At 41.7% G+C, this 20505-nt stretch overlaps 1 protein-coding gene across 1 annotated transcript; it reads right to left on the bottom strand.

Annotated features, from left to right (window-relative positions):
- Positions 1–14860: 14860 nt before the first annotated feature.
- Positions 14861–20288, bottom strand: dpt (dermatopontin). The gene is made up of 4 exons (XM_085449307.1): positions 19912–20288; positions 17408–17533; positions 16486–16593; positions 14861–16316 (listed from the first exon to the last, which is right to left on the bottom strand). The coding sequence occupies exons 1-4, from the start codon at positions 20178–20180 to the stop codon at positions 16250–16252; spliced, it is 570 nt and encodes a 189-aa protein (XP_085305433.1). The 5' UTR covers positions 20181–20288; the 3' UTR covers positions 14861–16249.
- Between the last annotated feature and the right edge of the window lie 217 nt (positions 20289–20505).

Below are 20505 nucleotides of genomic sequence, written 5' to 3'. Positions count from 1 at the left end.
ATTAATAGCAGGTGAATCTAAAGTATGACACCTTCACAGGGAAACATGAGCTGCCTGTGTTTCCTTCATCACGTCACAGTTTGATGCCCACTTTGCACATCTTGTCACTTCCTCTTTGGCTTATTGGCGCCACCATTAATCTCCTTCTCCTTTGTACTATTGTTTAGCTTAATGCAGGTTTCCTGGTCTGAAGACAAAGGCACCTATTACTCAGAACAGGAAGGCTGGTGTAAAAAAACAATACAACACCAGCTAAGAGAGGTTCTTTGTTCAGTCAAACGTTTCAGGATCATACAAACAGGAAGCTTTCTTTTTATATATGTGTGTATATATACCCCCCAAAATCTACGAGGCAGCATTATGCTAAAGAAACTCATTGGGAGTGACATCTCCACTGATGATGCATGTCAGACAACTGGGAGGGTGTAGGCTCATTTAAATACTGACATTGCTTTAAAAGCTATTTTATTTTGTCTAAATTTTTATGTTTTCATTGTAATGTTTCTATAATGTCACCTTATCCATAAACAATATAGCATAAAGCCTCCACAGAGTTCCCAATTCTATAAAGCGAAGTCGCTTTAGAAGTGTCGTAAACCTGTTTATTCAATATCCAGCAGGGGCCGACTCCTGATTGGATAACGTGGCTCTTAGTGCAGTGGGTTACACTTTGCCTAATCAGCAAAATATTCCTGGGACATAAATCCTTCGTGGTTATTTCATGAAAGACTTATAAACTCTGTCAAATCAACCTGCTGTGGCGCTCCCTTGTGAGTAAGGGAGCAGCTGAAAGTAGGTCTAAAACGAGCATACTGCTGTTTTGATGCGTTTAAGGTCTCAGTCAGTAGTTTAACATCTTAATGCGTCAGATTAAGTTCATTTTAGAAATTTTTATGAACAACGTGTGGATAGCCACACCTTTAAAGCTCAAAGTGATATACTTTATGTGGTGCGATCATTCTGAATAAACAAAAAAAAACAGATTTTGTTGAATAACTGAGCGTTGATTCCAGGTGGATGGATTTTTGCTTTGGGATCACTTCTTTAGATCGCTACTTTAACCATAAAGCTGAAAACCAGGTCTTTTCTTACCACTTTACCCTGACAGCAGATAACAGCTTTAACTTCAGAGTCATTTATTTTGTACAAAAAGCTTCCATGGAATCTGTATGTCCTAATGGACCCTCTTCCTCTGTTTATTAGCCACTATCATCGATTTCCCCAGCTTCATAGTGAATCACAGAATGGAAGTTTATCAATAAAAGCCTCCCATACGAGCAATTTATGTGCTTTCTCACCGGAGTTGTACATTTGGACTAAAAAGCCTGCTCATTTATGGTCAGACATGCATTCAGAATTCAAAGATGTACTCATCCTCAGTGCACATGTTGTAACAAAGAAGTGCACATTGCATCATGTGATGCATAGATGTGCATGAGCCAAAAAATCTCAAGTTCAGAGCTTGAAATAAGAGAGAGAGTCAGCATAGCCTCGGGCATTTCCGAGGAGAAAAACAGCACCGATCGTTGCCCCTGTTACGCGCTGGAATGGCCATTTTGTGTTCGGTTGTGCGTTTGCTGTTAAACCACCAGTGGTTTTTTCCACTCACAGAAGAAATATCGACTGTAAACATTTCTTTACAGCATTCATTAAACTCTGCAGATTTCTCCAATGTCAGAAATTTGAGATGATATTTTTTGTTATTAACTAAAAAGCGTTCATTTGTGTGGACTCTGAAGTACTTGTGCATAATTAGAGTTTATTCAAAGCTGTATCTCTAAAATGTATAGTTATAATATGGTGTAAAAGGCACAAACAATTAGAGAAAACCTAAAGTACAAGGGAAAAAAAGGGATTTTTTTGGAGGGAAAACACAAAAATATCCCCAGACAGCTGAATAAGCTTCACCACAAACATCAGTTTAATCTGTACCATAACTAGTTTATACTGAAAGTGCATCCTCATCCCCAATATTGTCTCGTCAGACAACTCTTTGTCTCGCAGTACTGCGCTCACCAGCTGCAGTAATACCTGCCACAAAGAGACAGAGGCCCCATTTTATAGACCTAAAAAATTCCACATTAGCAGCGGAGGCGTGGCCCCGGCGTAAGCTCCAGATTTATCAGGTCTTGTTTGTTTGTCTTGAGTTTTCCATGACCCCATTCTTTTGGTCATTACCCAGCGTTTGCAACCATAGGTGAGCGTTGGAATGCAGAGAGACTGGCAGAGTGGAAGCTTCACCTCCTGGCTCAGAGGTTCACTCCATCATGACAGTGATATTAGTCTTACCTAACTCCACACCACAAAACTGACTCAAATGTCAAACTTTTAACTAAAATAAGTCCTCACTTTATGCCCGTGGACTGGTAAATAAAACTGCTGCTGCTAAGTGAATGTCAAGAAAGACTTTTAGTTTTGTATATTTGCTTTCCTGCTGCACTAATAGATCTGAACTGCAGCTTTAAGCAGACGAGAAGATCTTGTGTGTGACTCAGTCTCCTGGGTGCGATAAAGGTGTTTGCCTGTCTAAGGACAAACTCAGCTGGAGACCCGAGAGAATGGAGACTGCCTTATCTGTCACTGTCTTGCTCATGCTGTGCCCAAGGCCAGGCACTGTGATAGAAAGCTTGCTACAGTCTCTGGCACTGGAGTACTTTTCCATTACACAGGACCAGAAAGGATCACAGTGCCAGCAGTAATTCTTCCAGACCGAGACAGGGAAGATATAGGAGCACCTGAAGATGAACATGTGGCTCACAGTTTTATTCAGAAAAGGGACAGAAAGCTCTAGAAAGCTATTCAGAGCTGCTGACGGAGGACGTCGCCACAGTTTGTCACCGTCACTGAGCTTCGCTGCACAGAGGTCACAAGCGGATGACGATGCTCACGGTCACGGCTCTGCTTATGTCATCGCTTTCACTCATTCTTCAGCGCTTTGTTGTCTGGCTGGCAAACAGACGGACATTTCACGGGTGTTTGCAGCAAACAGGCTGCAAAACAGCCGGCAACCTTCTGATGTTTGAATGGTTCATTCGGTCAGAATGTAATGTGTGAATTTCGAGGGAATACACTGAATATTTTCACTCCAAATTCATTATGAGTGCAATACCAGCGTGATATAATACAGTTAGCTGTTCCAGTAGATGAACCAGCAAAAGAATAACTGGTGAAGCCAGGAGACATAATGTAAAGACCAGCATGGACTTGAACTGCTTACTGGTGATCAATTTTCTGCCACATCTGCGTCACATTATTAGCTATATAGAAAAACACTGACCATAGATTTCTGGGCTAAAAGGTGAGCATCCGTTCAAACAGCCAGCAGGGGGCAACTCAGCTACAGCCACCTGTTGACTGTCTTCCCCATACAGTTATTATGGAAGGATATATTTGCTGTGTGCACTAAAACTGTTTTTGCAGCAGGCTGTAAACATGTTTATTCCTGCTGTAAAGTTTAACATACGAGTCTGTAGGAACTGACATGCCTCAGCTTCAAATGGCCATTTGAGGAACTGCAGTTTCTCACATTTCAGCAATGTCTTAACTATTTTTGTTTTTTTTCCTAACACAAAAGGCCTAAAGAGAGCAGAGATGAATAATAACTATAAAGTGTTGTATAAACACATAGAGAGTGAGGAGGGACAACCCAGTGCATCATGGGAAACCCCCAGGATCTTACACCTATTGCAGCATATCAAAGGAAGGACTCGGGGTCACCTGATCCAGCCCTAACTATGAGCTGTATTAAAAAATGACAAGTTCTTCAGTGATCAGATTTAAAAGACTAACTCAAGAGTTCATAGTGGTGTTAAGAAATGGGTCATGGCAAGGTGAGTACATCCATCTTTTATCATCCACCTTTTCTCCCACTGATGCTTGTTAAAGTGTATATTTGTATTAAATTATTAAAAGAGTCAAAGGATTTTAAAGATTTGATTCTGTCAGCTTGTGACATATGTTTACATATTTAATGGAAAAATACTAGAAAAGGTGCCATCTTCACCTGTGCTCTGTGAGCGCTGCTCTGTACCTTGTGCTGTATTTTCTATATCCTGAGAAACTCCTGGTGAGTGTGTAAACTCCGGCCCGCGGTCGGGTTCCGAACACCCGAGGCACAAGCACGTGCTCCATGGTGTGAGAAAAGCCTGTTTTGTGCAACCCAGTATGGTCAGAGTCCTCCTTTTCTCTCTTTCTGGGCCTCCAGGCAACAGACAGATTAATGCACTCGCATCTTTTACACCCACCGCTTTGACCTTTCACCTGCAGGGACGCGCAGTGAAAACACAGAATACGCTCCGACACCTCTTAAAAACAAAGACATCGCCATCCGTTTGGTTCTCGGCTTCCAGGGAGCGCAGTCACAAGCTCATTGCAGCTAATGAGTGAGACAAAACCACCCCTGGAAACATTGCGGTGTAACATTTCCCACCAAGAGTCCGAATTACTGTCAACATCAGATCCCCGGTTACTCATCGCGGAGCCGTTCGGCTGTTGACATCGCAGCCCGTAAAGCAGCTCATTAACTCTCTGTTTCACTAGCGAGAGAATCCAAGGGCAATAATGACGCTTTTGTCTGGAGGGGGGCTGCAAGCAGAGAAAGTGAGAAAACCAAAGGGAAGGCTGGGAGCCAGTAGGTCACTGAGCTCACCTTACACCTCGTGTTCCCACAATGCTTTGGCTGCATCGCACACTTTTTTTTGCTGTGCAGAGCCGGAGGGGAAAAAAGTGAGTAAGCTGTTATTCTTAACTTTAAATCCCAACCAGCTTTTATTATCCGACACTGGAATATTGTGATCATGAGCCGACTGAGTAAACACCAGCACAGAGCTCCCTCCTGAGTCCTCAATGCAAAGAATATTTCCCAAGAGCCAACGCGTTGGGAAGGGGAGGCTCACTCTTCATTTTCTTCCCACTAAGCCAATAGATGGTTGAAGGCGTTGGTTGAGGAATATGAGATGGCAGAGGACACACCTGGACACATCTGCCCAGGAAGCTGCAGGTTTACACATGCTTTTGTTTGTCCGTACAGCTTCTGTATTTGCTGATCTCACGACACCAAACTGAGATCTGCACAGTCTGTGCATTCTGCCACTTGTGTGCCACGTTATAGAAAGGTAACAAATATTAAAGTAAAACTAAGACTGACCTAAGCGTCCTTTTACAGGAATAGCAGATTTATGAGCAATTAAAACACATTTTGTCTTTTTCATACGGGCGGGGAGGCTTTCTGCTTCAGCCTCAGTTGGATAATTGAGTGCCCAAAACTGGAGCACCTCTAATGTCCACGTGAGTCTTCAGCAGTGAGTCGGCCCCTTCAGACTCCCATATTCAAAACAAAACAAAACAAGAATAAACATGTTTATTATGACAGTCCCTGAACTGAATTTCTGGACTATGTTTGTCATTTAATGCAATTATCTGACCAGTAATATGGAGTCTGTACAAACAGTCCATCCAAGCAGTCTGAGCTCCAGTTTGGTGAATGAAGTTCTAGGATTTTATTTGAATGTTACTCAGTATTAATTAGCAGGGATCTGTGTCTGAGTGGTGCACTCTTACAGTGTTTGGATGCAGTTTGTGTTAGCTGATAATTAAGCAGTCTGTCCTCCCGTTTATATACGGTCACTTCTGGCTCCAAAGAAATCTGGGATGCAATGGTCCTAAAGCTAAAGTCTGGCCAGTATTAGCCAAATGCATAACCAACATTAATGCTACTATCCACGTACTGCTAACCAAGGCTATGTACTTCTATTGTGATGTCTGACACACATAATGAACCTGCTATCTTGAGTACCCATTTACACTGACAGACACTGATTTCTTCTCAGTGTCTTAAATAACTAACCTGGTAATAACACATTTGTCTGAACGCACTTAACTTAACCCCGGTTTGATGATTCATAACCAATGTTCGACTCTCCTAAAGGAATACAGACTGTGCCGCTTCTTTTGTATTTAAACTTTTGTCAGCTTTTTGTTTACTCTGCACTTTGCAAACGTTCTTGCATAATTCACACTTTTCTTCTGTTTTGCCTTTTTCTTCTTTGTGCTGGAAATAACTCTGCAGAGCTGACAGGCTGCTGACAGGTCTGTCTTTACAGCACATCGCTCAAACTGTGACACCAATCCGACACAACATTAAAAATACGTGCCGAGAGTACCGTGCGCTGCAGCTAAAACAGACAGCTCTCAGCCTTTGGAAACGTGGACACTGCATGGATCGCTGTGGGTGTCCTGTGGTGTCTGGCCTGGGATGATGGCAGTGGATCCTTTGGGTCCTGTGGGCTGCTGGGTGGGGCCTTGGTGGATCAAACTTGTTCCGGGACGAATTGCAGATGCTCAGTTGGAATGGAACCTGGGGAATTTGGAGGTCAGATAGACACGTTGAGCTCTTTGTTGTATTCATTCATCTGTTCTGCTGAGGGAAACTGATGCTGTCGGCATGTGCCTTTGCAGTGAGGGCATCCTTGGTCTACAGCATAAGCTGTATGTATTATTCTCTGTCTGAAAAGCAAAACCAATGTATAAGTGCTTTTTGTAATGACCAGCAGGGTGTGTGCAGCAGGGGTGTGCTCTCTGGCTCTGCTGCAATGGTGGTGCGGTAAGGAGGATGGAGGGGACAGGTGAGAGGGATTACAACCAATGAACTCAGCCCCTTTTTAGGGCCTGGAGTCAGGGGAGCAGTGTGTGGTGTGGGAAGGAACTGGAAAGCTGGTTTCCCGGTGGAATATATACTGGGCCAAATCAGCAGGAAATGCTGTATTTAAAAATAAAGGTGCTCAGATTGACACTTGAACTCTGTGTGGGTCCTGATCATTTCACAGTGTGACTCCAAATTTACTTTCAATTCTATAGTCTATGGGAAAGCCTGATGGAAAACAAAGAGCTCTTCTATTGGACTCACACAGTTATTAGTATTTATTGCCGCTCTATTTTCTTTGTGAAGGTTCCATCACATTTTCTGAAATATGCAGTTTTGTGCACAGTGTGCAGGAGCAAAAAGAGGATTACATATCAACCTCCAAGTGACTGAGTGGGGGCGTTTATGAGACCAGCTGTATATTTCGATTCTATTTCTATTTTCCGTTTTGATCTTTTTCATCTCTTTTTAATCCCTATCTGTTTCTCCAACTTTTCAGGAATTAGCCCGTCGGTTTAGCAAGTATATATACATCACATCTCTTTTAAGCATTACAGAGTTCTGTTTTGCTGTAATATGTTGGCAGTTATTCAATAATTAGTCGACTTTTCTCTTGGACGGTAGATATTTTGCTCACATTTATTTAGAAAAAGAAAAAAATGCTTATCTGCTCCATATAAAATGGTACGATGAATCACAGATTCAAAATCAACTAGCTGGCTTTGAGAAAAGCTCTCAGCTCAACGGGACTTCGCTAAGCAGTTGGCGACAGCATGTTCATCTTCAATATACAGTTTGTGGTCTGCAGTGATATTGTGCCGGGTGACACAAATCAAAGTAACATCAACTGGTGTTTCCCAGCAAAACACAGCACTCTAGCAGCATTATCCACTTCACCATCATGTTGTGTCTGAGTCGTTGATGTGATGATTTTGTTTGGTTATTCTCTTGCTTTTCATGCGATATCCAACCCGGTGATTTTGGCCTGTATCGGTTTAAATTAAAAAAACAGGAAGTAAACATTTTTGTTGTTTATCCAGTTCCTTCCATAATCCTGCATATTTAAAGTCGCTGACTCTGACTGTGGTTCCTCTAAATTTCCACGGTCTCATTTCAGTGCGAACGAAAACAAATTAAACTTTTTAAAAAGGACCAAAATCCAGCATTTAACCAAACCAGAAAATACAGAAACCATGTGTCCTTACTCAGCCACAGTGGTATCTAGTTCTGCAGTGTTTGTGGTTAAAAAAGTTTTTCCTTCAGTGATTTCCTGAGAAAGAAATAGTCCCTATTAAAATTCCTAAAAGTCAGCTCTTTGGATTATCCAGACTAATGAGAATGTTTCTGCAAAAGATTCTTCCTGTTTAATTATTCTTTTAAATGCCATTTTTAATCCTCTAAGCACTGCATATAGAATTTACTCCACCACACGTTTTGGATTGAAGCTGAATTCACATGGATCAATATTTTTGATTGAACTGACCCTTTAAATGGCTTCCAACTGGCCCCTGCCCTGTACATACACACTAAACACCTTTACGATTTATGTGTTCTCAGAACACTGGTGCAGTTCTGTAATAAAGACTCGTTCAATATGAGTTGTGTTCAGACGGCGCTGTGGAACCTCTTATCGTCAGACGTGAATCCAGGCAGCTGTTTTTGCCCTCGAGTGAGAGCGGTGGGAGCGAGCAGAGGCTCCCTAAAGTAAACAGGCAAGCTGTGCAAGCCCTGGAGCTGGGTCAGGGTCGCGCTGCATGATACTCGCACACTTGGTCTATCCCTGAACAGCCAAACAAAGCCGCTCACTTCTTTGCTGCCTGAGAACATTTGATTTGAGTTAGTTTTAGAGGAACTGTGGGGTTTTTTCCCAGTGTGAGAAAAAATCCTGAGATGTCATAAACTCCTATTTTATTCACAGCAGAAAATAGAAAACATGTTCAACTTTGGGCTGTGACCTTTTACTGTTTTATTTAAAATATTAGCTCATTTTGAGTTTGATGGCAGTGACACGTCTCAAAAAAATCCGGGAGGGGGGAAATGAAAGGCTGGAAAAGTAAGCAGTACTAAAAAGAAACAGCTGGAGGAACATTTTGTACCTAATTAGGTTAATTAACAACAGTTCAGCAACATGACTGAGTATAAAAAGAGCATCTTATTGAGTCAGAGCGTGAAAACAAGGAGTTACAAATTGTGCAGCAGTTTCAGAATAATGTTCCTCAGCGTGAACTTGTGAAGACTTTGAATATCTTATTGTCTTATTTAAAATGCACAACATAATATTGTCCAGATTCGGACAATTTAGAGAAATCTGTGCGCACAAAGGACAAGGCCAAACATCAGTATTTGATGCCTTGGATTTTCAGGCCTTCAGACAGTGCTGCTTTAAAAACAGATGACAGATTCTGTGCATGGGCTCACGAACACTTCCAGAAATCAGTGTCTGTGAAACCAGCTCACCGTTGAGAAATGCAGGCTAAAGCTCTATCATGCAAAGAAGGAGGCCTATGTGAGCATGATCCAGAAAAACAGCAAAGTAAACACAGAAAGCAGAAACTCACTTTTTTCACTAGGAACCTGTTTTGGAATATTAATTCAGTCTCAGAACCCTGGACTGTAATGATATGAGAGGGAATTAAGTTGAAATGAGGTATATTTTCTCAGATTTTAGTTCATTGTCAGCTTTGATGGGTACCATAAACCTACGTACACCAATCAGTATTTAAGGTTTGACTCTCATCATCCACTGGAGCACAAACTGGGTGTCAATCAGGATCCTACAACACCAGGGAAGCAGACGAACATCCCATCAAGAAGGCCCTGAGTAAATGTGGTTATCCCAGCTGGACATTTGTCAAAGCTGAGAAGGCGCCTAAATAAAGCTGATCCAGGAGAGAAGGACAACTGCTGCCTAAGCGAAAACCAATAGTATACAGGGAGTGCAGAATTATTAGGCAAGTTGTATTTTTGAGGGATAATTTTATTATTGAACAACAACCATGTTCTCAATGAACCCAAAAAACTCATTAATATCAAAGCTGAATGTTTTTGGAAGTAGTTTTTAGTTTTAGCTATTTTAGGGGGATATCTGTGTGTGCAGGTGACTATTACTGTGCATAATTATTAGGCAACTTAACAAAAAACAAATATATACCCATTTCAATTATTTATTTTTACCAGTGAAACCAATATAACATCTCCACATTCACAAATATACATTTCTGACATTCAAAAACAAAACAAAAACAAATCAGCGACCAATATAGCCACCTTTCTTTGCAAGGACACTCAAAAGCCTGCCATCCATGGATTCTGTCAGTGTTTTGATCTGTTCACCATCAACATTGCGTGCAGCAGCAACCACAGCCTCCCAGACACTGTTCAGAGAGGTGTACTGTTTTCCCTCCTTGTAAATCTCACATTTGATGATGGACCACAGGTTCTCAATGGGGTTCAGATCAGGTGAACAAGGTGGCCATGTCATTAGTTTTTCTTCTTTTATACCCTTTCTTGTGGAGTACTTGGACGCGTGTGATGGAGCATTGTCCTGCATGAAAATCATGTTTTTCTTGAAGGATGCAGACTTCTTCCTGTACCACTGCTTGAAGAAGGTGTCTTCCAGAAACTGGCAGTAGGACTGGGAGTTGAGCTTGACTCCATCCTCAACCCGAAAAGGCCCCACAAGCTCATCTTTGATGATACCAGCCCAAACCAGTACTCCACCTCCACCTTGCTGGCGTCTGAGTCGGACTGGAGCTCTCTGCCCTTTACCAATCCAGCCACGGGCCCATCCATCTGGCCCATCAAGACTCACTCTCATTTCATCAGTCCATAAAACCTTCTTGAGATATTTCTTGGCCCAGTCTTGACGTTTCAGCTTGTGTGTCTTGTTCAGTGGTGGTCGTCTTTCAGCCTTTCTTACCTTGGCCATGTCTCTGAGTATTGCACACCTTGTGCTTTTGGGCACTCCAGTGATGTTGCAGCTCTGAAATATGGCCAAACTGGTGGCAAGTGGCATCTTGGCAGCTGCACGCTTGACTTTTCTCAGTTCATGGGCAGTTATTTTGCGCCTTGGTTTTTCCACACGCTTCTTGCGACCCTGTTGACTATTTTGAATGAAACGCTTGATTGTTCGATGATCACGCTTCAGAAGCTTTGCAATTTTGACACTGCTGCATCCCTCTGCAAGATATCTCACTATTTTTGACTTTTCTGAGCCTGTCAAGTCCTTCTTTTGACCCATTTTGCCAAAGGAAAGGACGTTGCCTAATAATTATGCACACCTGATATAGGGTGTTGATGTCATTAGACCACACCCCTTCTCATTACAGAGATGCACATCACCTAATATGCTTAATTGGTAGTTGGCTTTCGAGCCTATACAGCTTGGAGTAAGACAACATGCATGAAGAGGATGATGTGGACAAAATACTCATTTGCCTAATAATTCTGCACTCCCTGTATGTCAGGAGTATCGGAACAGTTCAGACCCTTTTTTCTAAACTCCGCGTCTCCGTGGCTTTTAAACCCCAAAACACGCTGCGCCAAAAATGGGTCAACCCCAAGGATCAGGTCCCCCGATACAAACAGAGTAACGTAGTGTTTGCTATTAAGTGCCATCAGGATTGCCATGATCGGAGAAACCAAACAACCTCTGGCGAAGCGGATGGCACAACACAGAAGAGCTACATTGTCAGGCCAGGACTCTGCAGTCTATTTACACCTTCAGGCCAGTGGACACTCTTTCAGTGATGAGGATGTACACATCCTGGACAAGGAGGAATGCTGGTTTGAGCGCGGAGTCAAGGAGGCCATTTACGTGAAAAGGGACAGACCACCTCTGAATGGAGGAGGGGGCCTAAGGGTGCATCTTCCACCACATTAAAATGCTGTGATTGCAGCCGTTCCCCAACTCTCTGTGAATGGGACTCATGGTCACTGATCAGTGGTTGTTGATCAGTGGTCATAGCAATTTCCATATTAATGATCAAGGAACTATTTGTGCAAATGTAGTGTTTATAAGGTTGGGGAAACCTGCAGTCAGCTGAGACCGAAGAAGTGACTTGGATGGGTGACGAAACGTTTCTCCCAATGAAAACGCTACGTCCAGATGATCAGAATCAACCTTTTTGGTTTATTTACCTGCATGATTGAGCATGCATCAAGACATTGTCAGATGTCCTGCAACATGCTGGGCATCAGTCTAGGTGGTTTGCTCTGGAACATTTTAATTGGTCTTCATATGTATTAACACCAAACAACAGTCGAGACAATTAAGCCAGCTCTGAATAAGTGTTTACCCAGCTTTACACTCCGAGCACTGTTTGTGAAGACTGAGAACAATTTTCAAAAGGATTTCCAGCATGAATGCAGTAGCCACTCAGTCTGTTATTCAACTCTTTCAGCTTCACAGCTAATGAACTCCGGCACCAGTTGGCTTTAAATTCTGAGCAGAGAGAAAGAGGCACTCAGATTTGAGTACAATCATCCCATGCGCTCTTTTATTCACAGAAGTGTTTGGTGTTTGATGAAACAGGCATTATGGTTAAGTGCTCTTGTGATCGATCATTTTGAATACATGTGAGCGGCTCTCTTCATCCCAACAGTTACCGTTGACATTCAGCATAAAGGAAACTGTCCATTTTCTAACGCTAAGATTAGAAATAGGTTTACTTTATGCTTTATTGGATATTTGATTCAGACTGAGCGACCCCACACAGCCGGCCTCGAAAACTAATTTCAACTTTAAGGTGAACAACTGAAACAACATCAGTCTGAGAGACTGATCAGGAAACCTTCAAGTATTATACCAACTTTATTTGAACGCTATCAGTTTGCTTACAGGGAGATCAGGTGCACACAGCACTGAAGCACCTGGATCTTAAGAACACGTATGTCTGCATGCTTTCTATTGACTACAATCCTGCTTTTAATACAAGCCTCATCCCCAACATGGAGTCTGCTTATAAGAAGAGGGAAAGGAGAACAACTGTCCTGGGGCTCCAACACAACTTTGGCTGCTCAACAACACATCTTTTACTTCAGGAAACTGAGGGGAGAAAACCAATGTGCAATAAGAGTTCTGTTGTGCTTGTTCAGCTGCACAAAGGCAGAACAGGAAGCCGTCCAGAGGGTCATTACAACTGCTGAACAAAGCTGCCAGATATCAGCTCCACCTCTGCAGTTTGCAGTGATCAGTCTGTATCCTCACTAACCCTAACCCCGTTCCAGCTGCACCTGTCTGGCAAATGGTTCAAGACGTCCATTAAAACAAGAGTTCTGATTAGCTCCTGAACTCTCCCTGCTAGGCGCTATCGTCATTGTTTAAACTTTTCCGTTTATTTATTATTTATTCTTATTTTTCCTTCATATGGAGGTGCTGCACTGTCTCATTGTTCATCCATTTTCTTCCACTTATCTGGGGCCAGGTTGCAAAAGCGGCAAATGACATGACACACGACAAGTGCACAATATAATTTCAGTTTAGTTTTAGTTTTTTTGTCTTTTATTTCATTTTTTCCACACTTTAGTTTTAAGTTTAATGTTTAGGTGACTACACTAACTCTACCTACTGTTTTGTCATGCAAAGCTGTACAGCAGCTGTTTCCATTTATCTTTTATATAATGTTCTTCCATGTAATACATTACCATATTACATACCATAAATCCAGATTTACGCCCGCAAGTGTGGTCATAAAAGGGAGCAGAGATACAGTGTGATCGTTTTAAAATTGAGGGATTTGTCCAAAACAGAATCAGGTTTTCATCAGAATTAAAATTCTTTCTTGCTTTTCTGCCTCAAATGCATACTTAGTTCTTAATTATACAGTGTCTAACTATAGAGTATCCAAAAAGTGATTGCAGCAAGGAGACTTTAATAGCTTTGTGGCTCCTCCTATAAACTTTAATTATAGTCAGTGTGAGTATTGTTTTGAAAGAATCGTTTTTCATCTGCCCGTAATGAAAACGTGTTGGTGGGTGGAGAGGAGGAAGCTGGACAATATATCTCCCCATCTTTTTCAGTTCAGGAAGGAAACTTGCACCACAGAGACTTCAGGTCTCTGAGGGCGGGAGGCCGCTGCAGGCGTGTGGCTGTCTGCCGCCCGCTGCCTCAGGGGACAGCTGTGATCGGCTGCGGCGTTTGGCTCGTGCTCCGCGATAGCAGCTGCCATAAACAAACAGCTGCTGGCTCGAGCCCCAGCTCTTTTCAAGACACTCCAGTGACCCCAGTTACCTTCACCCGACTCATTCCATGAAGTTTGGACAGATTTTGAGAGTCAAGCTGGTAAAGAAATCCAAAACAAACTAGATGAGAACGAGGACAAAGTGGCTGCTAGATGCTTTATTAGGCCGTCGGGACCTGATGTGCTATTCGGAAGATTTAGAGGAAAGATTTAATTTAAAAAAACAAAATAGGTTTTGGCTTTTTTAACTCCACTATATGGGATTAAATTCTAGTTAAGGTGTGTGTCTTATGCTTACTTTATCTGCTTATCTGGAATATACAGTTGCCATGTATACTGTGAGTCTTGGTTGCAGTTTCTAACACAGCTTAAATGTGTTTTTCAGCCCTGAAACTTTATCCTGCGCTCATCAACATACATTTCTGGGATTTCAACTGAATGATGTGTTAAAAGCATATTTACAAAAAAAATTCTCATTATTTTCCGTCTTTTCTGTGTTCAAATACAAGAATAAATCTTTGCGCTTCAGGTCAAGCATTCTTTGTCATGTTTTATGACTTTAAGGCGCCTTAAAACCACGACGCCATCGGGAATCAACGTCACTGAAAAATAAACAAACATGATATTTGTTCACTAATCAGCTTTACAGGCGCTACCGGGGGATTTACCTTCCACAGTCTCTTACCTCACTGCACACTTTCATTCTCGTGGTCCTTCCATCTGTTTGTTCAGTTGTGTGACTTGAACGCAGCTTTCTTTATAAAACCCTGTGAGCTGTTGAACAGATAATCAAAACAATCTGCCTCTGAGTTTTTGCTTATGGCGATATGAAGCAGTCTGGAGTCTACCTTAAGCCAATTTAAGCCCAGAGAAGCTGCTGATGTCATCACAGCTGGGTAGCTGCATTATTCTTTCTCTGAGATACTAACGTGGTTATTTTAATGTTTCAATAAAAGCTCTTGTTGCCACCGTCACAGCCTTTTATTTCCCTTTTATTATATTTTTAGGTGAAATAAAATTCAAACTGAACACAACAGAGTTTCACATTAAATAAATGAGGTTTTTAATCCAGGTTTTTACACAGCACGGTTACATGGATTTAAGTACAGGTTATAATTGCCAAACTGGACAAGACACTTTAATAAAGGATGGACAGAGGAAGCAGGTGGGACCTCGTTCATTGCATGCAAATCTTGTTTCGCCAGTGACTCAGAGAGAGCCTCTCATTGCTCCCAACATGACTGATCCGATGTTACTACCAGCAGAGTATCTCAGTCAGCTCTGTGAATGCCATTATGTGCATGAAAGTCACGTGTTCGGGAAATCTTGGAGGGGAGCCTGATGAGCTGTGTTTTCCACAGCCATTAACAGAGTATCAAATTCACTTTGTTTTGTTTTGTTTGTGACGTGCTGCCAATGGACTTCCACTTCATCCAGTAACCAAACAAACAAACAAACAAAAAAAGGTTGAAGCTGTCCAGAGAGCCCAGAGAAGCCCAAATCCCCCCCAGAACCACCATGGAGATGTTCATTTTAACTGTTTATATGATATATTTATATTCTTCATGCCAGACTAATAGAAACAGTGGTTAAAAATGCATAAAATAAAATATACATATGTATACTATACATATGGATGAAAACATGAACCAAGTCACTTATGATTAACATCAGTATTATGCTGTTTTAAAGGGGACCTATTTCCAACTTCATATTTTATTCTTATACGGGGCCCTGGTGCAGCTCGTTCTCATGTTTTTTTCTGGTTTAAACTCGTTTAAATAAAGTTAACAGGAATAGCCCCAATGGCCGTGGTGTCAAACATTTAAAATGCCTGAAACATCTTTTGGATTTTCAATTACCTGCAACATTAGCTGCGGAAAAACAGGGTTTGGATTAAAGGAAGAGTTTTTTTTTTCTAAAGATCAGTTTTCTCGGTTGCCAGGCTGATTCCTCCCATATGAAGAGTCTTGAAACTTACAGCACTTCCTGTAGAAACACATTAGCTTCAGGTCTAATCAAACAAAAAAAGGGAGAATCTCTGTCCATGAACATGAGCAGAAACGTTATACAAAAGCTGCCTCCCTTTAAACCAACTGTTTCTGATTGGATGCTCCTCTCATACAGAGGGTTTGAACAGCTTTCGGCTGTCAGTAACTGTGAGGGGTAATTTTACCAAAAAGCAACCGCCTATCTCTCTTTCACTGATCGATTGGCTGTTTGAAGCGATGGATACAGGTATGTTTGAATCTTCCCTGAGCATTTGGCACACAGGGGTTGTGACTTTGGCCGTGTTTAATATGAGCACCTGACAGTGGAACAGGAGATATAAGACAGTAAAATAAAAGGCATAATAGGTCACCTTTAAATGTATATGTGAATATGTATTAAAAATGTTTATGCACCGATAAAAAAACTCCTCACATGTCTATAAATTGTCAAATTCACAGTCAAAGTCTGTCATTCTGCACAGGATGTACTTCCACTGCCGATCTCTGAAAGAAAGAAAGAACATCTTGTGAGTGTGACCACAACACGTGAATCAAGTTTTATCGTTTCCTCCATGTCTCGTCCACTGTGCCAATAAATTCTGATCCCGTAGGTCTGATTTTGAGATATAAACATACAGCTGCAGTTAGACATGGAAAAATTTTCTTGACAAACCTTAGCACTCCACTGAAGGTGGACTGGGCACCTCGGATAAAGTATCCATAACTTGGGACAACTAGCTCTCCCTCTTCTTTGTAGTATTCAGGAATGTCAGTGGTCTTCCTGCAGGAAGCCGCAAATCACAATTTTATTAACCATTTGCTGATTGAGTCAGTCTGTTTTGTAGCAATACAAATAAAAACATTAATACCACGCTCACAGTTTACCTAACAGCATCGTTAAAGCCAACTAAGTAACATCTTATATACTGTACAAAAGATGTAAGTCAGACTAATGTGGCTTAAACCTGAATTCTGTCTAATGTCCAGCAGGTGGCAGGAGAAAAGATGTGCGACTGTCTAGAAGTCTATGTGAAAATTAGCCTAGATCTCAATGGTTAATGGTGTCATTTGATATTTTAAAGTCTATTTATAACAGTGTGATTATTTTTTAAATGTGGTCTGACTGGGAAAAAAATGAGGTAATACTGAAGGATATGATGTAAGGCATGGCTAGCAACTGGGTCTGAAAGTGAGTTAAAGAGCCTTAAGCCTGCATTCTTACTGATGGCCTGCAGAGGGCGACTCCTCTGGCTTAAAAAAAGATATCCAGTTGTATAGAAGTCCGTGAGAAAATAACATTCAGCTCCCTTATTCAATGAGCTCAGTAAGCACTTTCCTGACAAGTTTATGGGTTCAGTCACTAAAACACGAGTTTTATTTTGTCGTTATTTTATGATCAAATTCTGTGGTCACATTATGGTCGTTATTAGAGTCAGGAATCCTTTTATAACCAGACTTGTGAAGTCTGGTTTCAAAAAGTTGATGACGTCTAAAATTTTCTGCTTGACGCTTCAAAACCTCAAGTTGTTCACAATTTCTCTGTTTGAATTTTGCATCCCCACTCAAAAAAATCGAAATCCAATCTGAAAACCTACATGCAGGAGTAGGGACAGCGGCGTTTGTAGAAGCAACAGTAAAACTGCCATTCCCGGTCAAGAGTGGACTCAAAGTACTTGCTCTGAACACCTGCTACCAGGCCGTTACGGGTGCATGTTGAAGTCCTGCAAAGAAGTATAAAAGTCATTAAGTGAGTAACACTTACTTAATATATATTCAACAGTTAAAAAGCTGAGAAACAGTTTTAGATGAGACTCATTTAGACAGTTTGGTGGAAAGACCAGCTATTTTATGTTTGGGCTAAAGACATGCAGCATGCATAGACGTTTGTCATGGCAACATGGACCTGGCCTGCAGCCTTTCAGTCGGGGGCTAAGTTTCCCTGCAGTTTACTGTCCTCCCTGGTGTAATTCAAACAGACAGCTATGTTAAAGAGGGGCAGGCGAGGCTGCGGTAAAGAGCCTTCACAGTGTTTGCAGACCAATCAGTGGGATGGGTGCAGTCAAGCTCAACTTGAAATAAATCTAAAGAGCACAAATGTGTTCTGCTGTCCAAACCAGAAAGAGTCATCTGAAACAGATAAGCGGTCTGTTTGGAGGGGGAATTGTAGACTGACGTCTCTGTGTAAACAGCGGGTTGAATCATAGACCCAAACCGGTTTTCTAAAGGTTGACCCAAGTCCTTTAATTAGATCAACCTTTCAGTGGAACTGATAGTTAGTCAGAAATGTTTATGTCAAGTTGGAAAGGACTCATTTTATTTTCTTCTTCGCTTTAGTGGATTCTTACTGTCAGAGCCTATTGTGCATTGCAGTGATCCTTTTAATCCTTTTTTCATGAATGGCATATTGCAAAAGTTCAGAAACACGTGAAACATGTGGCCTACAAAATGCACGGATATCCCTAAAGAACACAATTGGACGAAGCTCTTTAAAATTCACTGTTCCCAGAAATTTCAGCGGAAAACACTTATGGCTGCTCTGCAGTGAGATGGTGATTCATACAGACCCAGGAGGACCTGGATCTGTTCCTCTGAATGAAACAACAGAACAAAAAGCAATGTTTTATGAAAATAACAGAAGGACAAATATGTGGAAAGTCTGAGAACAGCTGAAAGTTATTACATACTAACTCTGAGTATGACAACCTTATAGGTCCAAAGAACTTCAGCTTAAAAAGTAATTTAATTACTGTTTTCAAATTATGTTTGGCTGGTTGCATCTGCTTATAATGTAAGAAATGCCTGAGTAAATAAAGTGGAGCAAGTGCAGGGGCTAGTGTTTATGTGGTGGTTTCTGTCATAACTGAATACTTTTTTTCCTGTCCTCACAGGTTCAGCACTCTTACTATTCTGAGAACCTCCTCTATCATATAAATGACTAACCATGTGCTGCGGATTGTCTCAGAGGTTTTCTTAGCTGAAGTTTGGTCCTCTGCTTATTGGGAACCCTCATTATAAACTTTTATTAAGAACAGTTTGACCCTTGTCCTCCATCTTCCCTGTGCTAATGTGTTTATATTAACCATAGCTCTGTAGCTAGCCACCAGGTGGCCACATATGTGGAAACTTTAGAAACTGCTTTTTAATCTCCTTGTTTATATTCAAAGCTCTTTCAGCGCGGTGTTTCAGTTTGATTTAGAAATCCTTCAATCAAAACTTGGTGTATCATCTGTAGATAGACAAGCTAACTTCTTGCTAACTTCTAACTCGGCTGGATGTGGACGTTAAACTGCACTGGGTCTCCAGGGAGAACAGAAACATTGATCTTTTTACTGTGGAATTTGGACCATTTTTAAACTCTCAGTGGTGCGTTGATTGATTGATTTCACACCTCACAGGGATTATATTCGCTCCTCTGCTTTGCACTTTAATCTCCACCTTTAGTTCATGACAAAACCTATGAGTTTGAGCCTGTGACGTCTATTCCTGAGATTTTGCTGCTGTGTTTAAGTGATCCACCCAGTAACAGTGGCATTTATGGGCTAGTTGGAGCAACAACCAACAAAGCTGTGCCTCTTGGATTTGCCTGAAGTTAACAGCCGAGTGATGCTTATTGGGTCCGGGATGCATTACTTGTATAATTATTACATAAAAGAACAAATCCAAGCGTGTCCACAGCTGCTCCACTGAGGAAAAACAAGATTTTCCTGCTTCCCTGATGTTTCCATTGGGGATTGTCCCTTGAGTGCATTTACAACCTAATGCTCTCAATCACTGTGCATCACTTATTTTGGTATTGCTGCAAGTAGCTGGCTAAAGCCCCTAAAAGCCATTTAGCATAATGTCATTTTCAGAAAGATTGTAAACTCCAACAGTTAAGCAGACTGGGTTTTGTGCATCTTCACATTAAATGATTTACTGCTATGAGCCGACTTACAGCTGACTGCTTAAACATGAATGACATTTTCTGATCTAACTATAAACCTGGGACGCATATGACTGTCTTCCAGCATGCCTCAGCACACAGCTGTCAAAGTTTTAAAAAGCAAATAGAAGTTGGCACCAAGCAAGTAAAAGACAGATTAAGACTTAGCGGACCCACCACTCCATCCCAGCACGGTTGATGTCGTCCCACCAGCAGTCACTGGGCTCCCCCAGACCCGCAGGTGTGGGCTGGCACTCAAACGACCACAGGCGGTCGGAGCCATCATTCTCACTGAAGTAGCTCCTGATGGCCACGATGACTTCACCGTGGGGACACTGGAAGTTGAATCCCTGACGGTAGCCATTGACCCAGCCCATGTCATAATGGTCTTGAGACTGAGCTGCCACTGAGGCCAGCAACGCCAACAGCACCAGAGCTGGATTCATGATGAGGAGATCAGTCCATCTGCTGCACTTCTTCACATCTGCCTCAGCTTATACTCCTCCAAGCCTTTTGTTGTCCAGATGTTTTGTATCCAGGAGTGATGTGTAATTTGCTGCTGGCAGGATAAATCCACAAGTAGACCTCGCGTCATTTTAAGGTGGACTCTGAGACAGAGCTTTCACAAAGTCCTAGTGCAGATGAAGGTTTACCTTAAAAGACAGCGCTGTAATCCTCTGGAGAATGCATTCACACGTTAACCGTCTAAATATGGAGGATGAAATCATCTTAAATATTTGATGTCTTATTTTTTCCAAATGTTTAATTCTT

Source organism: Copadichromis virginalis, linkage group LG23, assembly GCF_057382275.1.
Source record: "Copadichromis virginalis isolate Kocher_CV1m ecotype Utaka linkage group LG23, C_Virginalis_male_GT1.1, whole genome shotgun sequence".
Lineage (NCBI taxonomy): Eukaryota > Metazoa > Chordata > Actinopteri > Cichliformes > Cichlidae > Copadichromis > Copadichromis virginalis.
Note: the sequence above shows the minus strand (reverse complement) of the source record. Positions and strands in the feature narration are given on the sequence as shown.

Excerpts from the sequence above, each read along its gene's own strand:
- dpt (XM_085449307.1), bottom strand. The coding sequence starts at position 20,180 with ATGAATCCAGCTCTGGTGCTGTTGGCGTTGCTGGCCTCAGTGGCAGCT. Across the intron at positions 17,534-19,911 it reads AACCGTGCTGGGATGGAGTG|GACTTCAACATGCACCCGTA; the intron begins GTGGGTCCGCTA and ends ACTTCTTTGCAG. Across the intron at positions 16,594-17,407 it reads CGCTGTCCCTACTCCTGCAT|GAAGACCACTGACATTCCTG; the intron begins GTAGGTTTTCAG and ends GGCTTCCTGCAG.